Source organism: Vulpes vulpes, chromosome 14 (genome assembly GCF_048418805.1).
Source record: "Vulpes vulpes isolate BD-2025 chromosome 14, VulVul3, whole genome shotgun sequence".
Lineage (NCBI taxonomy): Eukaryota > Metazoa > Chordata > Mammalia > Carnivora > Canidae > Vulpes > Vulpes vulpes.
The window spans coordinates 39,050,851-39,075,482 of NC_132793.1; the positions used below are offsets into that span (position 1 = coordinate 39,050,851).

General features: G+C 36.0%; 1 protein-coding gene across 8 annotated transcripts in view; it reads left to right on the plus strand.

Moving 5' to 3' along the window:
* The window catches only part of MACROD2 (mono-ADP ribosylhydrolase 2), a 1,918,082-nt gene that overhangs the window by 56,268 nt on the left and 1,837,182 nt on the right, over positions 1-24,632 (plus strand). For 6 of the 8 annotated variants that reach the window (XM_026002392.2, XM_026002393.2, XM_072736414.1 and 3 more), the window contains one exon: positions 21,237-21,344. The exons of the other annotated variants lie outside the window; for them this stretch is intronic. In XM_026002392.2, coding sequence (XP_025858177.2) covers positions 21,237-21,344 — 108 coding nt within the window. The remainder of the gene's footprint in view (positions 1-21,236; positions 21,345-24,632) is intronic. 8 annotated transcript variants of the gene reach the window in all.

The following is a 24,632-nucleotide window of genomic DNA, read 5'->3' on the forward strand; positions in this document are numbered from 1 at the left end:
TTTTATTTCTTACTTTACGAGGGAATGTTTCAGGTGTTGGAAGTTCATTCAACTCCATGTGGCCATTTGGAGACACAGATTCTTTCCATCTTATTTCTCTACCATGTTGTGGGGCAGTAATGCTCTAAGTTTGGCTGTAGGCATGCCAATATTCTGGCTTTATTGAAACTGTTCTTGTTAAGGTCATCAGGGATGACGTAATATTACATCCAATGGGACGTTTTTTGTCCTTCTGTTCTCTGTGACCTTTGAAACGACTGACCACTTGTTTATGAAACTGTCTCCTCCATAAGGCTTCTGCTGGTTTTCTCCTGTCTCTCTAAGTATGTGTTCTCTGTGTCTTTTTCATGTTCTTCCCCTTAGTCTTACCTTATTAGAAAGGTTGGATTCTCCAGTGTTCTTTGGCCCACTTTCCTTTGCATGTGTACCCATGATGATCTCACCCAGGGCCCCTACCACGTGGTGATGCCTCCAAATCTGTATTTCTAGCCTGGAAACCTTCCTTTTGAACACCAAGGCCTGTATACATATAACAACTGTATTTAAATATTCTGGCAGGAGGTTCAGATTTAAGATATCTAAGAAGAATTAATCTTTCTTTGCAAACTGGCTTTCACAGCATTACCTCTCATAGCCACCTACATCGGAAACCAGGAGGTCCTGTCCTTCCTCCTATGCATTGAGACCCTAACGCTTTGTTAAATATGCCTTTTGAGTAGTTTTTCTGGTGTTTGCCCTTTCCTGTCTTCATTGCCACAGTCTTATTTCAGGACAAGATTACTTTAAGAACTCCCGCAGGGATCTAAGTTTCCATTAGGGTTCCTTTCCAATTTTACTTCTTGATTAGATAGGTCAGTGATTTTCTTTTACTTGTATTTGGTGGGCAGCAGCTGTGTATTTAAATTGCATAACATCTGGTACAGTGCCAAGTGCAGTTCAGTGGTTAATAACTAAATTATACTAATGATAAATGAAGAGAGCTTATGAATAAAGATGAACCAAGCTTAGTAATTATATTAATTAGGTAATTATTACCATAATACTCAAAGAATCCTGGGAGAAAATTAAATACCATTTTGGAAAAAAGAACTAGAGCTAAAGAAAATGATTTGAGTATTTTAATGTTTAACTCTACACAGTCTAAATCAAAGAACTCGAGTTTGTTGCAGATGTTAGAACCCTGCAGGGAAAGCTAGAACAAATAGTTCTCAAACTCATTTGGTATGTTAGTTCAATTTCTGCTCCTTTAAATTTGGCTGGACCCCTGTGTGCCCTGCCAAGGTTGAACATAATAGAAAGCCAAATCATAAACTGTCGTGTATGACAGTTCTGGCCAGATGAATCCAGATTCCTTATAGACATCTGCCCACCTGTTTTGTTCTCTTCCTGGCATTGGGACTGCTAGCTTCTATTCTCTGGTGATCTTCACATCCTCCCCTGCAATTTCCTTAGCTCCTGCATATCTTGTATGTCTGTATGTACTTACCTAATTTTAGTGTCTTCTGTGCTTCAGTGTGAGAAACTTTTTTCTCATTGACTCATTAACTTATTGGTTGAGTCACTTCATATATATATATATAGGGTCTCAATGCATATATATATGGCTACAACACAAATAGAAAGAGATGTTCTTTTAGATAGTTAAACTATAAGATCACACACAAATTGTGTGATTAATCATTATAGAGGGAAAGGAATACTGGAACTGCTATTCACTAATTCTATAAAGTTTAGGGAAGACTCAGGACTTTGGTGTCTTCATCTTATAGAGTTCCAGGGTCTCTTTAAAAAATTTTGTGGAATTCCAGTTTTTCTTCTTTATTAATTTAGGCCCTGCAATTTCCTCCTTTCCCTGTTTTCTTTAGATTAGGGTATCTACTACAGGTTAAATCATATTTTCTGAAAATGTTCATTTTTTATTAAAGTTGCACAAGTGAGTTATAGTATTGTATGTGATACTGTAGTATATTGTCATGTACTTTACCATGTGGATTTTGCTCCTATGGAATAAAACAGGTCCTCTTAAACATAAAAATATTCAGTAATGATTTTGTCAGTGAATTCCATATTTGCTATTATCAAATATCTGCCTCTGCTAGTCCCTGCAAAATCTTTATTACTGTTTTTGAGAGAGAGAGAGATATAGTGGGGTGGGGGGATGGGCAGAGGGAGGAGGAGAGAGAGAGAATCTTAAGCAGACTCCATGCATAACATGGAGCCCCAGGCAAGGCTTGATCTCCTGATCCTGAGATCAAGACCTGAGCTGAAATCAAGAGTTGGGTGCTTAAGTCACTGAGCCACCCAGGTGCCCCACACTGTAAAATCTTAATAAAAATTAGTCAATAATTAGGTGTTAGTTCTTCATCCCAGAAATTTTACAGAAATGATCACTAGTCTTTAAAATTTGTTCATTTTTGTGGAATGACAAAGTACAAAAATGACAACAGTTTAAAAGATTTTGTGTCAGAGAGTAGAGACAAATACATAGTAATTTCAAAATATCAAAAAATTTACTCAAGATCTATAGTTATAAACATTCATAAAGGTGTGTATCTATGTACATGTAACTGAAACAAAATTTTATAGAATAGTACTTTTCATCACTACATGCTGTACACTATTTTAATTTTGTTCTATATCATTTTGTGAAAAAGTTGATTATAGTCTATGAAACTGACTTTGCAATGCACTATAGTATTTTAACCTGAAAAATGCTACCCTTAATGAAAAAGAAGACAACTTATATATGCTACTGGTTTTCTGATTTTCTAGGTTTTTTATATTATTTCTTTATTTGAGCCAGCATTTATTTGTTTTTATAAATTAGGATCTCATAAACTTTACCAGAAATCTCCTTTTCTTCAGACTATATGAACCTAGTTGATTTTTATACAAGATTACTTGAAGTATTAGGTTGCATCAGTCTTACATAAAGGTGCATTGGTTGAAGCTAGATGATTCTGGACGGTCTCATATATCTGGCTGGCAGTTGTCAGGCTGGTTGCTCTAGAGAACCTCATGTGAGATGACTTGTCTCTGTTCTAAGTGGCTTCTTATTCTGCAATAGACTAGCCTAGACTTCGTCACATAGTAGTCTTGGCATAGCTAGACAAGGCAAATATCAGGGTACAAACACTCATTAAACCTCTGCTTGGGTCATGTTTGTTGATGTCCCATTGGTCAAAGATAAAGGAAAAGGAGAAAGGACATGGAAAAGTCCAGAGTCACTGTGGAAGAGTACTATATAAGGGCATAGACACAGATGAGTATGATTCTTTGGAAGTCTTTTTGGAGGTTCTTAGTTACTGAATTTTTTTTTCATAATGCTCTTTATTTACAGGTAAAAGAATCAGTTAAGGAAAGTATAGTTTTCTCAGTTACTTTTGTGCTCCTGAATTACTGACTTTTTACCATAGCCTAGATCCCAATATGAGTTTTTTCCCCTAAGTTTTGATTATAGTTTTATTGTTTGACATGTAAGCATTTGTTCTGATTTTGTGAAAACTTGCTTCATGTTTTTTCATGCCACTTCAGTAACTATATTGTGTTTCTAATAGGTTTCTGATAGATATCTTGGATTTGTAGTCAGTAGTCATTAATCCTTTGGATCTAATATCCAAGTGCCTGTGGGAGACAGACAGGCAATATAACTGAGTGAGGCTAGCCTGGTTTACATGTAAACAAATATACTCTGTTGTAAATTGGAAAGTGAAGGATGCCTACCCAAAGGCTGTAGCCTCTACTCACATGTCATGTGGATATGTGGGCTCAGTATTTCCAGATTTTTCAAAAGAAGTAGGAAACCTAAGTCTTAATATGAAACCTCACATTTAATGTGAAATGTAATTTTGAATGCTAAAATTTAATTAAAAATTTAAAATACAATTTCAAAAGCAAAAACAATAATGATACTGCTTATGCTGAAGAAAATCTTCAGCAAAAGCTATTAATTTGTGACTTCTTTGATAGATCTCAAACAGCCACCATCCAAGGTCTTCTACCATCTGGTTCAAACCTGAAGAGGTTGAGTCTTATCTGCCACTACACCTCCATTTGTGGTGCTCTCCATACTTTCATTCTGGATAAATTCTTACTTTTCCTCAATGCGTACTTTATTTTCTGGCCCTATGATTTAGGAATGCCCTTCCATCTTGCCGCTTTCCTCTCATTCTGTAGCCATCTGATACTCTTACTGATCCTTTAAAACTCAGCTTGGAAGTTTCACTCTTATAAAACATTACTGAATGTTATTTCTCTGTCTGAACCTCAAAGAACTTTGAATCTTTGTTATGGCATTGATAATAATCTTCCTCGTATTGAAGTTATTTGTATATGCTTTACTGTCATTCTGCTAGAATGACGGAATTTATCTTTGCTGGGCTTTGTTTTTCCTGCATTACTTAGCATGGCTATCAAGCTTGGAATGCCTGCCTTCTTAATTAGGTGAAGTGTCACTTAAATACGAGTACTTTATCTGAAGATTTTCTTGACTTTGCCTGACAGGGTTAGTTTGGAATCCTAGGGCAAAGAAAAAAAAAATCTGTTGTTGAGATTTTCATTCATGGAAGCTCCATGAAAGTTGGAGCTAGGATGAGAGGCAGGGTGATTGAGTCTCAAGCCAATTAAAGAAATGAGCTATTAAGGCAGAAGGGCAAAAAAGACAGGAATCTGGAATATGGCATCATGATTATTAGGTAGGCATGATCAGATAGGAGATAGAGGTGTGCAGATCAACAGGCTGGCTGGTTTTAAGATATAATCTCAGAAACACAGTCTGCGTCCCTGGGGTTCCTTTAGTTCTCAGGGTGTGTGTCCTTAGAGCCCCTTAATGAGTCCCAAATTATTTTTCTGATCATCTTGATTATAACTTTAAACATTAATTTCTTTAGACATTTGTCTGATCTTTTTTTATTTTATTGCATGGTTTAACTGATTTTTCTGGCATTCTCAGAATGAAAGTGGTACATTGGCAGTAGGTCCCCTGTTGAGGGACCACCAGTCAGCTCATTGGTGCTCTTGATGGTTTTTCTGTGTCATGCCCCCAGATGATAGAATACAGAGGATGTTAGTATATGGGAATTTAAGAATTTGGAGTATTCCTATACATTTCATGTGACTGTCCCCCAGCATCTTAGTTTTCCAAGCATTGTCAGGGGACCAGTAGTGATCCCTTAGCTGCTTATCACATGACCTGTAGGTAGTTTGGCAGTTCTAATGGAAAGTGGTAGGACAGTTTAGTTCAACGTGTTTTAAAAGTTTGAAATGTAAAATAGAATTATGACTTTTATGAAAATTCTATTAAATATAGTCTTAAAATTATACTTTTAAAATGGGATAATGTTGGTCAATTAATCTTAATTGAGATTCAGTTAACAAAATTCGCTTCTCCTAGTGTATCTTAATGTCATTAGTGAGTTAATAAACATTTGATTAAATTTGTTTTTGTTGTTTTTACTATAGCATTGGAGTATATTCCTACCTCATTAAAGGGATCAATCAATATCTTTAAAGTTGTTTATTGATGCCTAAGAGGTAAATTAGTAACATAAATGCCAGAATTTAAATAAAGTCATAAATACAAACAGAGTCCCACTGCAAATAGAGGATGTGTTGCGATAAATTAATCTGCAAGTTTGATGATTTTGCATAAACAAAAAGAGAAAATACAAATAGAATATACTTGGTTAATATCAGCAAATTTGAATTTATTATGTAGTCCCCTAATCCCTGGTGTATTATATGTTATGAAACATTGTCAGATAGTAGTAGGAAACTGAGATCTTTGCATTATTTTCAATATGATAACCACATTGATGAACCGATTACATTTTTTTTCCCTAGCACAATGCTTTTATGGGAGGGTGAAATTCCTATATTTTACAATAAAGGGAGAGAAGGGACTTAAAAATAGGCACCTCATTCAGAATTGAACTCTCTGAAGTAAAAATAGGTAAATGAGAGCTTGTATAACATGTTGGGTAAGTGCGTGGGCTGCCTGAGTTCAAATCCCAGGTTTTTACTTACCAGTTGTGTGTACATGGTCAAACTATCTCCTTTCTATATGGTTCAGCTTCCTTATCTACATAAAGGGAATATTAGTAATACATATTGCATAGATTTGTTAGGATGCTAGGAGCTAATATTTGTAAGTGTTAGAAGAGTACTTAGTACCTGGTAAATGTTATCTAAGTATTAATTTAATGAACGGGAACTAAATAAAAATGTCCATTAGAGGGAAATGTTTTATAAAGATGAGATTATGACTCATATGGATGTAAAATAAACACTTATCAACAATTTCATTCTGGTTCAAAGGAGGATTTATTTATTTTTATTTTTTTTATTTTTAAAAGATTTTATTTATTCATGAGAGACACAGAGTGAGAGAGAGAGAGGCAGAGACACAGGCAGAGGGAGAAGCAGGCTCCATGCAGGGAGCCTGAGGTGGGACTCGATCCCGGATCTCCAGGATCAGGCCTGGACTGAAGGCAGCACTAAACCGCTGAGCCACCTGGGCTGCCCTCAAAGGAGGATTTAAAGGATCACATATATATATAAGTAGTAAAGAACTCTGAGATGAATTTACAAGTAAATGCAAATTGACCATAGGATGATATCAGTTGCATTCAAGCGAACATAATTTATTTGCATTTCCATGGGCAAGAATCATTTGCATTTTTATTTCTCTCTCTTTTTAAAAACTATTTTATTTATTTATTTATTTATGAGAGACACACAGAGAGAGGCAGAGACATAGGAAGAGGGAGAAGCAGGATCCCTGTGGGGAGCCTGAATTGGGACTCGATCCTTGGACCCGGGATTATGACCATAGCCGAAGGCGGACATTCAGCCACTAAGCCACCCAGGCATCCCCCCCTTTTTTACAATTTACAGAATTATATAATAGCTCAAAGACAATGAAAGATAGAGATTACACTGATGGGTAGACCAGAAGGACACCCATTATATTCCTTTCTACCCCATATTGAAGTCTCAGTATTTTCTGACATGTTAAACTATTACCATAATAAAACCAATCCACAGTTAATAAAAATATTATTTGTTACTATTCCTCAGAGTAGGAAGTAGATTAACAACGCTTTTTTCAAATACCACTTTTGAACGTCACATGATATTAACAAAGACTTTAACCAAATTTTAGTTTGATTCCTCTAAGTGCTTTTCTTGGCTAGGCCCCATTTTTGCTAGACCTGCAAAGCCTGGTGTTAGCAAGAATCTCATTCAATCAATTTATTTTTTTATCTTATTTTTTAAAAAGATTTTATTTATTTATTCATTATATATATAGAGAGAGATATTCATATTCATTATATATATGTGTATATATATATATTTAGATAGAGAGAGAGAGAGAGGCAGAGACACAGGCAGAGGGAGAAGCAGGCTCCATGCCCGGAGCCTGATGTGGGACTTGATCCCGGGACTCCAAGATCGCGCCCTGGACCAAAGGCAGGCGCCAAATCGCTGAGCCACCCAGGGATCCCTTCACTCAATCAATTTAAAGAGAATTCCCTAAAGAGATTTCTGGATGTCTGATCATCTATATCTGATCTTTGAAGCATTTGTCTTCACTCTTGATTGACAGACTGGGGATCTCTTGGGGAGGCTGACTCCATAGTCAGTGCCCTGGATGACAGTCCATTAGAGCCCAGTACAGGCAGTCCCTGTGGCCCAGTGGTTTAGCGCCACATCAGGCTCCCTGCATGGAGCCTGCTTCTCCCTCTGCCTGTGTCTCTGCCTCTTCCTCTCTCTCTCTTTGTGTCTGTCATGAATAAATAAATAAAATCTTAAAAAAAAAAAAAAAACCAGTTAGGGGCCAGTTTTGAATCTTAAGATTCTAAGTATCTCTGAAGCTGACTTAGAGTCCCAGGTTTCTTTGTTTGAAAGGTACTTATTGGGCTGGAAGTCTTTCTTCCTGGCTTTGTTTTGAGTAGTGATTTACACCTGGGCTGCAAAGGTTTTTCCTGGCTCTTCGTAGGCCTCTCTGTTTTCTCTATTTATTTGACCCTGTTTCTCCCTTGAGAATTTTTCAGTACACTGAAATGCCTTTCTTGATATCCTGAGGGCTGTATGATCTGCCATCTCTGTCTACTTCCTTTCTGGTGGCTTTGCTTTACTAAGGATAATTTGGAACTTTACTGGCTTCTTTAGAAAACTAAAGATCTCCCCAAACTGGCTCCTTTAAGACCTCTCCATTCCCATTGGTTATGATCTTCCTTCCTCTTCTTATCATCCTTGATTTTCCCTTCAGCTTCCTTAAATTCTTTGATATGTACCTCTTCAGATCCCTACCTTTGATACTCCTCTGTCCCCTCTCTGTAAGACTTTTCCCTTCCCAGTGCAGCTTCTCAACTCCTCATAGTCACTTGAACTTCAGGCTGTCTGCTCCTCATCAGGGGCTCTCAAGGGACTCAGGGACTCCCAAAAGCAACTACTTAAAGCAGAAAAGGAAGAAAAGGTACTTGAAAGCAGAATGGATGTTTTATATACTCAGGTGAGCTTTGGAGACATCCAGACAGCTGCTTGATGTCTCCTCAGTATATTTCTCACCTAAAATTTCCATCTATAGCCTCCATAAGATTACATATCAGGGCAAATGAAAAATCTTGAAAGTCTCCTCTATAAATATTGGTAGAAAACATTAGCCATCACATTGAACATGTTACCTTACCTTTTCCTTCTGCTAGAAATGTAATTTGGATAAAAAATATCAAGGGGAGCATAGACCAGAGTTGTACTACTGTGTTCTGACTCATGGTTAAAATTTTAGAATGAAAGTGTAAGATCTTTGTTTGTGTATATGTGTATATTATGTATATGTGATATTTTTCTATTTTTGGATGGTATTACCAAATTAATTTATAAATTCCAGTAAAGGAACTGTATTCAAATTGGTTTAGAGGTAAATGGGAACTTATACAAATTAAATATTCTTAAAACTACCAGAAAGATAGAAACTAACTCAAATATTTTGCTTTTTAAATGACTTGGGTAAATCTTTGGCAAATAAGATCGTTTTAATAAAAACAACTGTATCTTCTGAGTTATCAGCAATAAGTATAATATGAGCATATATTTTGTTATACTTGGGTTTATTGAGTTATCAGCAATAAGTATAATATTAGCATATATTTTGTTATACTTGGGTTTATTAGGTAAGATTGTGTTATATCTACTAGTTGTTTAGATGAACAAAATTACAAATTCAACCTAAGACCAAATGTACAAGTAAAAATTCAGTAAACATTAATTGCCTGATATCCATGACTTCTTGTATATCACATATAGGAGTAAGAGAAAAATTCATGTATTTAACTTTTTTAGATTTTTACTTTTGTGCTGCTGTGCTGTATAAATAGTTAGCAGGGAAATAACTTGAGGTAATAGTGAGCTTTGTTTAATGTTCTAATATACCTGCCTAAAAATAGTTTCTGAAATCTTTTTAGTACCTTATAAACTTAGGGTTAGGCTAAATTAAATTAAGTAAATGTAGATTATTTCTAAGTAAAATACTGAAACACAAATTATTAGAACATTATATTCTTTTGGCTTTTTGTATGGTGCTAAATACATTTGAGTTTGTGAATAAATATGTTCTTTGGCCATACTAAAAGCTTGTACTATAAACATGTCTCTAGAAATTGAGAGATGATATATTCATAAAATTTACTAGTCTGCTATAGAATACTCACATGTGACAATTTACAATGTCTACTTAGTCTTCTCTATAAAATAAAGAGTACTTATGGTTAAAAATGGTAATATATGTAAGTGAAGCTAGTAGGAATAAAAGGGTAAAGAGAAACAACTCCTAATGCAAAGTCTGCAGGATGAAGGATTTTTGTTGTTATTAAGGCAGAGTCATTTTGTCCTAAATCAAGATCACTGGTTATTTCAAAATGAGGAAGAGGAAAAAATATAATCACTTGAATAGATATGGAAAGTAATAGAAGTTTTGCAGAAGAGGATTTTCTCTGTAAGTTGGCTAAAATTGAATGGACCTATTTTTTTTTTGCCTTTTTTTTTTGATGAGCCCATGATGTACTGATGCAAAACTAGAGTTGGGTATTCTCTTTGAAAAAAAAAATGAAGTTTTCTTGGATTATTGGTCTGTTCTTTTTTTTTTTTAAAGATTTTACTTATTTTATTCATGAGAGACACAGAGAGAGAGGCAGAGATATAGGCAGAGGGAGAAGCAGCCTCCCCAAGGAGAGCCTGATGCAGGATTCTGAGATCACACCTTGAGCCATAGGCAGATGCTATACCACTGAACCACCCAAGTGTCCCTGTTCTTTTTTATTTTTTAACTGAAATTCAGTTTGCCAACATACAACACCCAGTGCTCATCTCATTAGGTGCCATGCTCAGTGCCCATCACCCAGTTACCCCATCCCTCCACCCACCTCTGTTCCACAACCCTTTGTTTCCCAGAGTTAGGAGGCTCTCATGGTTTATCTCCCCCTCTAATTTTTTCCCACTCAGGTCCCCTCTTTTCCCTAATAATCCCTTTCACTATTTCTTATATTCCCCGTATGAGTGAAACCATATGATGATTTTTCCTTCTCCAATTGATTTATTTCACTCAGCATAATACCCTCCAGTTCCATCCACGTCAAAGCAGATGGTAGGTATTCGTCCTTTCTAATGGTTGAGTAATATTCCATTGTATATACACCACATCTCTTTTATTCATTCATCTATTGAAGGACATTGAGGCCTCTTCCACCACCGTTTGGCTATTGTGGACATTGCTGATATGAACATTGGGGCACAGGTATCCCGGCATTTCACTATATCTGTATCTTTGGGGTAAATACCCAGTAGTGCAGTTGCTGGGTTGTAGGGTAGCTCTATTTTTAACTCTTTGAGGAACCTCCACACTGTTTTCCAGAGTGGCTATACAGTTTGCATTCCCACCAGCAGTGCAATAGAGTTCCACTTTCTCCACATCCTCTCCAACATTTGTGTTCCCTGTCTTGTTAATTTTTGCCATTCTCATTGGTGTGAGGTGGTATCTCATTGTGGTTTTGATTTGTATTTCCCCGATGGCAAGTGATGCGGAGCATTTTCTCATGTGTTTGTTGGCCATGTGTATGTCATCTTTGGAGACATTTCTGTTCATGTCTTTTGCCCATTTCATGATTGGATTTTTTGTTTCTTGGGTGTTGAGTTTGATAAGTTCTTTATAGATCTTGGACTAGCCTTTTATCTGTCATTTGCAAATATCTTCTCCCATTCTGTAGGTTGTCTTTTAGTTTTGTTGACTGTGCAGAAGTTTTATATCCTGATTAAGTCCCAATAATTCATTTTTGCTTTTGTTTTCCTTGCCTTCATAGATGTATCTTGTAAGAAGTTGGCTGTGGTCAAGTTCAAAAAAGGAGTTGCCTGTGTTCTCCTCTAGGATTTTGATGGAATCTTGTCTCACAATTAGATCTTTCATCCATTTTGAGTTTATCTTTGTGTATGGTGTAGGAAATGGTCTAGTTTCATTCTTCTGCATGTGGCTGTCCAATGTTCCCAGCACCATTTATTGAAGAGATTGTCCTTTTTCCAGTGAATAGTCTTTCCTGCTTTGTTGAATATTAGTTGACCATAGAGTTGAGGGCCTATTTCTGGATTCTCTATTCTGTTCCATTGATCTATGTGTCTGTTTTTGTGCCAGTACCATAGTGTCTTGATGATCACAGCTTTGTAATACAGCTTAGAATCCGACATTGTTATGCTTCTGGCATTGGTTTTATTTTTCAATATTCCTCTGGCTATTCGGGGTCTTTTCTGATTCCATACAAGTTTTAAGATTATTTATTCTAACTCTGTGAAGAAAGCCCATGGTACTTTGATAGGGATTACACTGAGAGTGTAAATTGCCCTGGGTAGCTTAGAGATTTTCACAATATTAATTCTTCCAATCTATGAGCATGGGATGTTTTTCCATCTCTTTGTATCTTCCTTAATTTCTTTCCTAAGTGTTCTGTAGTTTTTAGGGTACAGATCATTTACCTCTTTGGTTAGGTTTATTCCTATATCTTATGTTTTTGGGTGCAATTGTAAATGGAATTGATTCCTTAATTTCTCTTTCTTCGGTCTCATTGTTAGTGCACAGAAATGCCAGTGATTTCTGTGCACTGATTTGTATCTTACCACGTTGCTGAATTGCTGTATGAGTTCTAGCAATGTCAGGGTAGAGTCTTTCATCTTTTCTTTCTTTTTTTTTAAGATTTTATTTATTCTTAGAGAGAGAGAGAAAGAGAGAGGCAGAGACACAGGCAGAGGGAGGAGCACACTTCCTGCAGGGAGCTCTCTGTTGGGACTCTATCCCGGGACTTTAGGATCATGGCCTGGGCTGAAGGCAGACACTAAACTGCTGAGCCACCCAGGCATCCTGGCTTTTCTATATACAGTATCATGTCATCTGCAAAGAGGGAGAGTTTGACTTCTTCTTTGCCAATTTGAATGCCTTTTATTTCTTTTTGTTGCCTGATTGCTGAGGCTAGGACTTCTAATACTATGTTGAATAGTGGTGGTGAGAGTGGACCTCCCTGTCATGTTGCTGGTCTTAGGGGAAAGGCTCCCAGTGTTTCTCCAGTGAGAATGATATTTGCTGTGGGCTTTTCATAGATGGCTTTTAACTTGCTGAGGAATGTTCCCTCTATCCCTACACTCTGAAGAGTTTTGATCAGGAATGGAGGCTGTATTTTGTCAAATGCTTTCTCTGCATCTAGTGAGAGGATCATATGGTTCTTGTGTTTTCTCTTGTTGATGTTATCTGTCACGTTGATTGTTTTATGAGCGTTGAACCATCCTTGCATCCTGGGGATAAATCCCACTTGGTCATGGTGAATAGCCTTCTTAATGTACTGTTGGATCCTATTGACTAGTATCTTGTTGAGAATTTTTGCATCCATGTTCATCAGGGAAATTGGTCTATAATTCTTTTTTTGGGGGGGTTTGGTTTTGGAATCAAGGTAATGCTGGCTCATAATATGAGTTTGGAACTCTTCTGTCCCTTTCTATCTTTTGGAACAGCTTTAGTAGAATAGATATTATTTCTTCTTTAAACGTTTGATGGAATTCTCCTGGGAAGTGATCTGGCCCTGGACTTTTGTGTCTTGGGAGGGTTTTGATGGCTGCTTGAATTTCCTTGCTGGTTATTGGCCTGTGCAGGTTTTTTATTTCTTCCTGTTCCAGATTTGGTAATTTGTGCATTTGCAAAAACGCATCCATTTTTTTCTAGATTGCCTAATTTGTTGGCATATAGTTGTACATAATATATTTTTAAAATAGTTTGCATTTCCTTGGTATTGGTTGTGATCTCTCCTCTTTCATTTGTGATTTTGTTAATCTGAGTCTTTTCTCTTTTCTTTCTAATAAGGCTGGCTAAGGGTTTATCTATCTTATTAATTCTTTCAAAGAACCAATTCCTGGTTTTGTTGATCTGTTCTACAGTTCTTCTGATCTCTATTTCATTGAGTTCTGCTTGAATCTTTATTACCTCTCTTCTTCTGCTTGATATAGGTTTTGCTTACTGTTCTTTCTCCAATTCCCTTAAGGGCGAGGTTACCTTGTGTATTTGACTATTTTCCAATTTTTTGAGGGAGGCTTGTATTGCCTGCATTCCCCTCTTAGGACTGCTTTTGCTGTATCCCAAAGATTTTGAACTATTGTATCTTCATTTTCATTAGTTTCCATGACTCTTTTTAATTATTCTCTAATTTCCTGGTTGACCCTTCATCTTTTAGTAGGATGCTCTTTAACCTCCATGTGTTTGAGTTTCTTCCAAATTTCTTAATGTGATTGACTTCTAGTTTCAAAACATTGCAGTCTGAAAATATGCAGGGGGCAATCCCAATCTTTTGGTGTTAGTTGAGGCCTTATTTATGACCCTATATGTGATCTATTCTGGAGAAAGTTCCATGTGTACTAGAGAAGAATGTGTTTGGATGGAAAGTTCTGTATATGTCTGTGAAATCTATTTGCCCTTGTTTCTTTGGTGATGTTCTGCTTAGAAGATCTGTCATTTGCTCAGAGTGCCATGTTGAAATCTCCTACTATTAGTGTATTATTATCTAAGTGTCTCCTTAATTTGGTTTTTTATTGATTGATATACTTGGCAGCTCCCACATTAGGGGCATAAATATTCATGATTGTTAGGTCTTCTTGTTGGATAGATGCTTTAAGTATGATATAGTGTCCCTCTTCATCTCTTACTACAGTCTGGTATAAACTCTAATTTATCTGATATGAGGATTGATACCCCAGCTTTCTTTCGAGGACCATTTGAATGGTAAATGGTTCTCCACCCTTTCATTTTCAGCCTGCAGGTGTCCTTAGGTCTAAAATGAGTCACTTGTAGACAGCATGTAGATATGTCTTGTTTTTTTATCCAGTCCAAATCCCTGTGTCTTTTGACGGGATCATTTAGCTCATTCACGTTCAGAGTAACTATTGAAAGATATGAACTTAGTGTCATCCTAATACCTATTGAATCTCTTGTTTTTGTGGATTTTTTCTTTGGGCTTCCTCTTTATTTTACAGGATCCCTCTTAATATTTCTTGCAGAGCCAGTCTGGTGGTCACATCTTGTTTTAGTTTTTGCCTATCTTGGAAGCTCTTTATTTCTCCTTCTATTTTGAATCCAGAAGTGAAAAATATATCTAAGACATGTAATTGTAGAAATATTAAAGTCAAAAAGGAAAAAAAAAACTTAAAAAAGAAGAGCTGGTAAAATATTGTAGTTAAGGTGGGAAAAGAGAACAATATTGGAAAATTTTAGTCTGATATAAAAATGAGTCGTAATGCAAAAAGGAAAAAAAAAAAAGGACCCTCTAGTTCTGTATTCTATTTTCCCTTGATTTTCCTTCGGTCCTGGAGCCTTCCAGAGTTGCTTGGTCAATAAACTTGGTCTTCTCTTGTTTTTCCAGCTGGTGTTCTGGGGGAGGTGTCTGCTGTGCCGATTCTAAGGTGTCTGTGCCTAGGTGGAGATGCCCACTCTCTGCCAGGTGTCAGGCTCAGTGTGAGTTGTTTATCCTGTGGGGCCTTCCTTCCCTAGCGGCCCACCTTTCCCAGGCACAGGGTGAAACAAAGAGGAAAGACAACAATGATGGTGGCCAGATTTCCAGCTCCGGAGTCGAGCTCCCTCTTTGTAACTAACGCAGTCTCCCAGTCTGTACTGGGTTAGATGCTCCTGGGGGCTGGTGCGGGTGTGCTGATTTGCACGGCTTGGGGGCACCCAGCGGCAGGAGAGAGTCCTCACTGCCCTGTGCCCTACATGCTTCCGCCAGTCCCAGGGGGAACACAGAATGCTAGCTTTGTCTTCTTGGGTGCCCTGTGATCCGGGGCCCTGTGCCACTGGACCTGCACTCCTGGGGCCCTTGTCTCCTGGGTGGGAACAGGTTTCAGTCACTTCTGCCTGAAGCCAGCCCGTCTAACTGACTGGCTTCTCTCAAATGTCCCAGAGTGCTGCAACACTCTGGCCCTTTACCGATATCGGACCGCAGTTTGTGGTGAGCTTTCCTCTGGGCACCCTTCCTCTTATGTTGACTCCAGGAATCTTGAGGCTTCACTGCCCCTCTTGGGATTTTGCATGATTTCCCTGCTAAGTACTTTTCCCTCTGGGAAAACTCCGTTTCGGATTTTTAAAGTTCCTGCTTCTCCAGGGCTGGGCTTTATTGTCCCAGAGGCTTTCACTGTGCCACTTTAGCATGGCTACTTGTGGTTCCCCTCCCCAACATCATTCATTCATTCATTCCTTCATTCATTCATGCCTTCCTACCTTGTTAGAAGTGAAAACTTTTCTCTCTGTAGCATTCCAGCTGTTCTCTCTTTAAATCTCAGGTTGAGGGACACCTGGGTGGCTCAGTGGTTGAGCACCTGCCTTTGGCTCAGGGCGTGATCCTGGGATCTGGGATCAGTCTGCATCCATCTCCCCACAGGGAGCCTGCCGCTTCTCTGTCTGCCTATGTCTCTGCCTCTCTCTCTGTGTCTCTTATGAATAAATAAATAAAAATCTTAAAAAAAAAAATCTCAGGTCAAATTCGTAGGTGTTCAAGATGTTTTAAAAGTTATCTAGGTAAGTTTGTGGGACCAGGTGAGTTGAGGACCCCCTATTCTTTTGCCATCTTTCCCCTCTCCTCATCTTTGTTCTTATATTGTGACAGGATTTTCTTTACCTTTTAAGTAATCTGCCTAGAAAACAAAGATTCTGCATCTTATCACAATAATTTTTTTGCACCTTATGTTGTCTTCATTATATTTGTGAAAATCTGAGTATTGTTTCATAGTCATCTATGATCCTGTTTAATCAAGGGTTCAAACCTTTTGACATTTTTGACAACTTCACAAAATGAAGTCCAAAATGAAATCTTAACTTTAAACTGAAATTGATATTTCCCAGACAGCCCCTGGAATATCTGAAATTTCTGTTCTACTGAATACAGAATTCAGAAATAGATCTAATTATATAAGATTACTTAGTGTAATTGGTTTAATGAAATAAGAAAAGTATGTGGGTGTTTTTTCTTTGTTATTACTGTTTTAATAAATAATACTGGTGGAAAAAGAATCAATTATATGGGACTGAATGGACTAATGAAGAATGATTATGATTTTTATATTTGTTGTTTTAGAACATTGCTGTTCTTTAATGTTTTATTTAAGGAATCCATTTTTCTCTTAAACTATCTGTAACTCATGACATTTTAGCAGATTATACTTCTGTATACACAGTAATGAAACTTTTTTCTTTTCTCCCTATGTGATCTCTCCAGAATTCAGAAACTCTATTGAGTATTCTTATTTTCATTACAATAAAATTATTTGTATCAGTTCAATCAGAATCTATTTTATGTGTAATGGCACATAATTGGAAAATCTGATTATATAGGCTTTGACTGGAATGTCATATTTGAAATGATGCATAGAATAAGATTATCAGACAGTTTTAAGGAACTAAAGTTTGACTTTATAGAGCCAATGCTAACAAACGCCTTTTGGAGAAAGCAGCTTTCTATCTTATATACAGTATTCTCAACCTTACAAATAAGTAAAGAAGGTCACTTCCTGGCAAGCCCAGGAACTTTAGGCTATTTTGGGCATCTTGAGGAGAGGAATTCATCCAAATCTATAGGAATTATAGGCTATGTCTGGTGATGAGTTCTAGGTTTGGCTTCCTAGCCTCAAAAGTCTTTTAAAAATCTAATCTGAGATTCTCTACAAAAAGTTTCAGCAAAGCCAACTTGAAAGTCCCAAGTGGTCAATTACATTCTTGCTGTACTTATATAATTAGACCAAATCTAATTAGACCAGACTTATTTTGTAAACAAGATTAAAAAGGAGGGGGAGCGGGTGACTGGAGAGAGACATTTTATGTTTCAGTGGAAAACTGTTGTACATCCTTGCTTGTGGGTTATTCTAGTTCTGCTCATTGTCTTGCATATTTTGTCAGTTCTTCTAGTTTCTTCCTTCAGTGTCTGGCTACATTTCTTCAAAATGTTTACAGTTTTTCTCCCCACCACCTGATTTGGCATCTTTGAGAACTAAAACTACCCTTTTCCTGAAGCCCTGCAAGCTGAAGCTGGATGATTTGGTATAAACTTCAAAGAAATCACCTCATTGGATCATGTATGGGCACCCTTCCTGTCTATGGCTATGTAGGCCATTCAGAAAGCTCAGTGGAGCACCTGATGTCATCACGAGGACATTCAAACTGCAAAAGATATTTTGTGCCCATCTTCTAGAAATCTTCTCAACTGTCTTCCCTATGGATTCAAAAACTAGGTTTCTCATCTGCTTCAACCATTAATCTTTGTTTTTCTTTTTCCCCTCATTAAATGCTTGGCTACTCATACTACCTAGCAAATGTCCTCCACTACGAAGTCTCAACTAATGTCCTTAATGAACAAAAGGCAACCTAATGAGAAATGGACTTACAGTGATCAAAGGAAGAAAAACATGTCTTCTTTTCTTGAATAAGAGGAAGGACTGACAAGTCTTTCTCTTTAACTGAAATTTAGTCAGATTCCACTAAGCTTTTTTCTTCATTAAGTCAGATCTTTGCTAGATCTACACAGTCCAGTTTTAGTAAGATTTCTGCTAAATCAGTTTAGAGAGAATCCCCACCCTCAATATTGATCTAATTCCACATTCCCTCCCAAACCCCAGGTGATGTCTAATCACCCTAGCCTGCCTTTAGCAAGAATCCTAAGTCTGTTCAATCAGAATCTCCCACTGCCTCCAGTTTTTCTTCTTAGTAACTTTCCTTCCATTAATTCTCATTCTGCTCCTTGGTTATAAGTCCCTACTTGTTCTTGCTATATTGGGAATTGAGATTGATTCTATACTGAGATCTCTGTTCCCCAGTTGCAGTAGTTCCAGAATGAAGTCTGTTTTTTACCCTTTTAACTACTGTCTAGCTCTTTTGTTATTATTGTTTTTTGTTTGTTTTACAATATAGTATGCAATCTAGAAGAACAGTTACTATCTTATGTGCACACTGATAGATATTTCAACTTGCAGTTGGATAAAACCAATTATGAGCAAAATGTGAGTTAGTGCTTTGTGTATGTACATATAGGATGTCCATGAGGCAGCAATGCTTGACAATTTTCTATCTTATTTATTACTGAAAACCTAGGATATAGGAAAAGATACATTGGGAGTGCTGATCAAACATACTTGTGTGAAAAGGAAGGCAGTGAAATGCCATTTAAATAAAAGAAGTTAGCCTCTGGTGGTAATTTACATTGTATTTACCAAGAGTAGGTAGTGGTCAAAAGCATGCTGTTTGGTTTTGGTTTATTGCTGAAGGAAAGACTGATAATTATTAATACTCTCAAATTACAGCTTTTAGGTACATTTATGCCTTTTTGATATACCAAATGAGAAACTGGGCAGCAAGGGTAAATCTGGCTACGAGGGAAAAGGATGCTCATGGGAATTTTTAAAATGAAAGAGAAGAATAAAAATATTTCTTCATGATGCTGATGATTCTAATAAGACCGTTTTGAGTGACTTATTTGAATGACATGTCATAGCAGTATATTTATTCAATATGTTGAATTTGCTTTAAGCTTTAGTTTAAGCTCAAAATATCCCATTTTTAAAATTTGCAGATGAGAGATTAGAATTTCTTTGTGGTATAAATGACTTAAATTTTCAGTCTTTCCAATACCATTCTTTGATAATTTCTTTACATTTGGAGAAAGAAATACATGGTTTATTGTCACATATGTTAAGAGTGAGAAAATGAATAAGTACTTTTTAGAGCTAAATGCAATTTGAGGGAAGGATTTGAAATCTATCTAACTTTGCATCCCAGGTTGGAAGGTCAAACTTTATGTCTTCATTTGTGATATGCTTATCAATTTAATCAATGATGGAGTTCTGAAACCCATCAGTGAGAAGTCTTTATAATTTCTGGTTTAAAATAGTACAAATATCCAGAATTTTTTTGACAAAGCTAACAAATATTTAATGTTGTTCAACCACATATAATTGGGAATCAGGACTTTCTAATTTGGTAAAAGTAGAAAGAATAGAAACTTATTGGATGTGGAATTCAAGGTCTTCTGGCTTAAAATCTTTGTCATTGGTCCAGGCATTGACAGCTTGGTTAGAGCACAAACAAAGTCTGATCTTTTTCACTGATGGAAATCATCATCATCATCATCATCATCATCATCATGTAATGATACATTTTTCAAAATAATATCATTTGGAAGTATTTCTTAACTACTGTAGTATTCTGAATATAGATACTAAAATAGTTTGTCACCTTTGTAAAACTTTTGTTAAAAAAAACAGTAGTGTTTGTTGAGAGCTTACTATGGAGCAAATATTATTCTAAGGGTAATGAACTCAGGTTAACTATGAACTATGCCAGTTGTTTATAGACAGGCATGGAGAAAATAACTTTTCAAATGTCACCCAGTTGTTAACTTGAATAGAGTTAGTCTGGTAGGAAAGTCTGTACTCTTTGCCATTATCTGGCAAAGGCAGACAATAGTGTAGGAACCTTTGAGGTGGTTTTTTATTTTGAAGTCTTCAAACATCTTTCTCTACTCTTTTAACATACAATTTTCCCATATTCTCCTCTTTTTATTATTACTGCTACTACTGCCAACACCGATGAGTATTTTGAGTAGAATCCTTTAAGGAGAGAGGTGATTACAAAGAAGAGGATGCTTTGGAGGCAGATAGAGGAAAGATCACTCTTTTGGCCACAGATCACATCCTTAGTCTTGGCCAATTTTTGCTGTGGCTGGTGGGGCCCAAAGTCAATTTAAGTGACTCATAGCTTATCATTCCTCATCTCCCAATACTTCAAAATTACATGCTCATTTAAGTGTGTCTTAGTGAATTAGTAGCATTATCTTTCCCCTTGAAAGATTTGCACAGATCATAAGTACTTTAAAAAGTTTAAGTTAATATCTTTCCTAGAGGTATATTAAAAAGCTTTTTATGTATAGTAATACATTTTAAAACATTGATTTCATACAGCTGTGTTGAATATCTTAACATCACTACTTGTTAAAAATGAATGAAACACTATTTATAATATTGCCATAAAACATTTGAAAATATGTCAGGTTGTAGAATGTAACGCTTTGGTTTGTTTTCACTATACAAGCTTGTTGGCTGTTACCTGCAGAACAGAGCTTTATCTCTTTTAAATCTAGCAGCAAGCACCCTCTAGAGTGAAAGGCTAATACAATTTGATAAGAAAAGCAGTTTCACTCATTCAGATATTCTTAATCCATCTCATTTTGAGGGACGTTTGTTACTTAGAAGTAGCAAAGAGCTGAACTTACATGTTTTTGCTCTGAGTAAATTTTCTTTTCAAGGGTGACTTCAGGTAACTAGAATGAAATAGAAATAAGCTTGTTCATTGTGAAAATTTATTTTGTCTTGGTCATACATCTTATCTTCTTATGAAACTAGTATTACATAATTTTATTTTAAATTTTATATTTTCATAATAATAAACATTGAATTTTTTGTTGGTCAATTTAACATGTCTAAATATACTGAATGCCTATTATATGTGTGCTACTACATTTGTACTGATGAATGTGTAATAATTACAGAATAAGCCACAGCCCTGGTACTTATACATGTATTTCCACTTGTCTAGTATATCAGATTGTGACCCATACTGGCTCTTGTATCAAAATTGTCTTTATTAAATACATTAAAACTATTACTATTTTTTATTACAGAAGAAAATACTCAGGAAACTTCACAGGTGAAGAAAAGTTTGAGTGGAAAAGTTTCTCTCTATAGAGGTGACATCACATTGCTAGAGGTAGATGCTATAGTCAATGCGGGTGAGTACTTGATTTTTTGTGTGATGTATTTGTTATGTGAGTATTATTTTAAAATATTTTTCATAAACGGGAATATAAATATTTTAGAAAAACATGATCTTCCTAGTAAGAAATTATCTTGTGTACTTCCCTTCTGGATTAAAAACACTGAAGGTTTATTTTATGTATGTGCTACAGTTAATTTTTGAGACTAGGGCACTGGACCACTGGAAAAGTGATAGGTTGTTTCAGAAAGTTCTTCAGAGAGAAGAACTCTATTGTTCGGTTCATGCTTGAGTTAATAATTGGCCAACATAAAAATAAATTCATCAAGCTTTTCCCTTTTTTTGAAGAGCTTGTAAAGAGATAATTGAATGTCAGAAAAAAGTAAAACAGAAAGTAATTATTTCTGCGATTTCCAAATCACAGTTTTTGGTTGCTACTTTTCATTTTAGATATGAAATGCTTTAATTATTTTAACAACCAATTAAGTAATTTTTGTGTTTGAATATTGGAGAAATTAACAGTGTTATTTATGGTAGTGCTTCTATATATTTTATTATGTGACTGTATATCAAGAAATATATAGTAGTTGAGATTCTATAAAAATAAATGCCAATAATAAGAGGATATTTAATGATTTTAATTTATGTAATTGAGGCTTTTTTCAAGTTGAAAATGACGAAAACAAATTTGGACTTAGATAAAGAGAAGCTTTATTCAAAAAGATTATTACAGTAAGGAAAAGAATATTATCTTAATAGGAGCAGGAAGAATATTGCAATAGGAAGAATCACTTCTACCATGAGATCTATAAGCATCTCAAAGATCAAATACAAAGGGGCTTTTCTCCCATAGAGAGGAGTAAACAGGGTAAAAAATCTTGGGTGTAGGGTACTGGGATGAGTTGGTGACAAGATTGGAGAGTTGATCAGGGTCAACCGAGGTCAGCTGATTCTTGGGAGGGGTCATTTGAGAGGAGTTGTTCAACTTCCACTGCTCAAGGGTGGGTCAAAGTCCAGGGCTTGGGAGAGGGGGAAAAAAGCAGGACAGAGTTAACAGCCAGTCAGAATGGTCAATGGACACAAATAGTTCAGCTAATCATTTATGAGTGAAAGAATGGGAAATTGAAGAATCTGTATCTTGGTCTTATCATAGGTTACAAGAGATCATCCATGATTTTTATCTAAGTCATATGGGGAAGAGTAGTTCTTTGCTGTATGCTGTTTTATGGAACACAAAAAAGGTGAGGGGTAGTTTTTTTGGCAGTCCTTGTTTTCCAGGAGTACAGGATTCATGTAAAGTTCAACATTGTCTCAAGGTTCCCTCTGGTGATGAAAAAATTCACACAGGATAGTAATTATATGCCTTAGTGGGTAAACAGAAGGGTCTCATGGAGAACTGGAACATTAATATAGCATAGTTTTGGTGATCCTGCAGGAAGTCTGGAAGCCTAGTCAGCTTGTTACTCCCTTTGAATTGGCTATCAGTTGCTTTGTACTGTATTTGCTTTACTATGCTTAGAGCTGTTTTTCTCTTTCTCTTCTGATGCCTCTGTAATTCCTTTCTCCTTGCTTGCCTCTCTAAAATGCAAAACTCTTCATGAGAGAGGATCTGTCTCCATCATTTAATACCCACCCAATATGAATCCCTTCTTTTGGACAGAATTCTATCCTCATATCACCTCATAGCTACAAGTCTGTCTCCTTTATAGCTAGTCTCTGTTGACTATTAATTTGTGGCCCTTGTATCAGGATGCTTTTCTCTGATCTGTGGGGCCTCTGGAGATGACATGCCCTTAGAAAGAATCTTATGAACTCCTTTTCAGTACAAAGGTTTAATAACATCATTGTAGTTATTAAGTCAATAATGATTTATTATACACAAAATTCTATAGTCATATGAACTTTAATTAAAAAAATTTTAAAAGCTTTTATATATATATATAACACCACCCTTCCTGTATATTATTGTAATTTATAGCTGTTGATCCTAGTTATGCTCTGTGGAGTACAATTAATGACATGTATTTCCTTTTTAAATACCTGAAGACCTTTTTCATGAGTTTTCTCTTTCTTGTTATTAACATAACATTGAATTGGCTCTGTTACAGACTTAATAGCAGTAATTATGGTTTTTCTTGGGTTTTGTAACTGTATACCTATGTATCTCTCCCTTAAGGCTACAGAGTACTCTTTTCCATTATTTGTGAAACCTTCCAAAGCAATGTCATGCCATTACATTCTTAATAAACACTTGTCATTTTGCCCATATCATCAGATTTACATGTATTATTTCTCATATAATGGTTTTAAAACAGATCTTCAACTTACCTTAGAATTGCATGTTTCCCTTAAAATTTTAGACACACACATATACATATGTTATATATTATATATACATAAATGTTATACATACATATTCATATATATAAATTATTCTATTAGAGTAAAATAGATATTTAAGGGTTTAAAAGAACTTTAAGGTCTGAATTGTTTAGAAATAATTAAGTATGTTCCTTAACATGAGGCTTCAAAAATGAAGCCTTGATACTGTAAAAATGAATACTTGATACTGTATATGTGTTATATTGAACTATATGCAATTGAACCATATGCTGTAAGCATCTCTCACCAATAGTACATTCAGCAATGAGGACTTGACATGACACAGTGAATCAGTATGGCTCTGATTTTAGAAATTATTTAATCAATCAATAAATAAAAATGATTATGGGATAATTTTCATTGAAACAGAATAAAATGAAAGCATCACTATTGGAAAAACATCCCATCACTAGTTTGATTCTTGTCCTTGCCTGAATGTGTGATTTTTTCATAGCTGCCACACAGCATACAGGGGTTTGATGAATTAATATGAAGGCAGGCAGCAACTTTGGCTCACTCTCAAAAACATTTGGCACCTTTAGCTCACCTCTATGGCTGAGATTACATTATAATTTGGACATATTCTACTACATCTCACAAGGACAACCTCATCAGGAAGTTCTTGGGTATATAGACAAAAGATGCCAAATGTACAGTGTAATGACTCTATTTACAGCTTTCTGCTGTGCATTTTGTTTGCCTGGTGTGTAAGTAGAACAGCTGTTAATCTTTCAAGTGAACAAGGAGACATGGCAGGAGACTTCAGAGATTCCAGACACCTCTAGTTAGAAGTGAATGAGAGTCAGTGCCCCTAGTCAGGGTGCCAAAGCAGCCCAGAAATCATTTTCCATCAAATTTATTTTATTTATTTATTTTTTTAAGATTTTATTTATTTATTCATGAAAGACACAGAGGAGAGAGA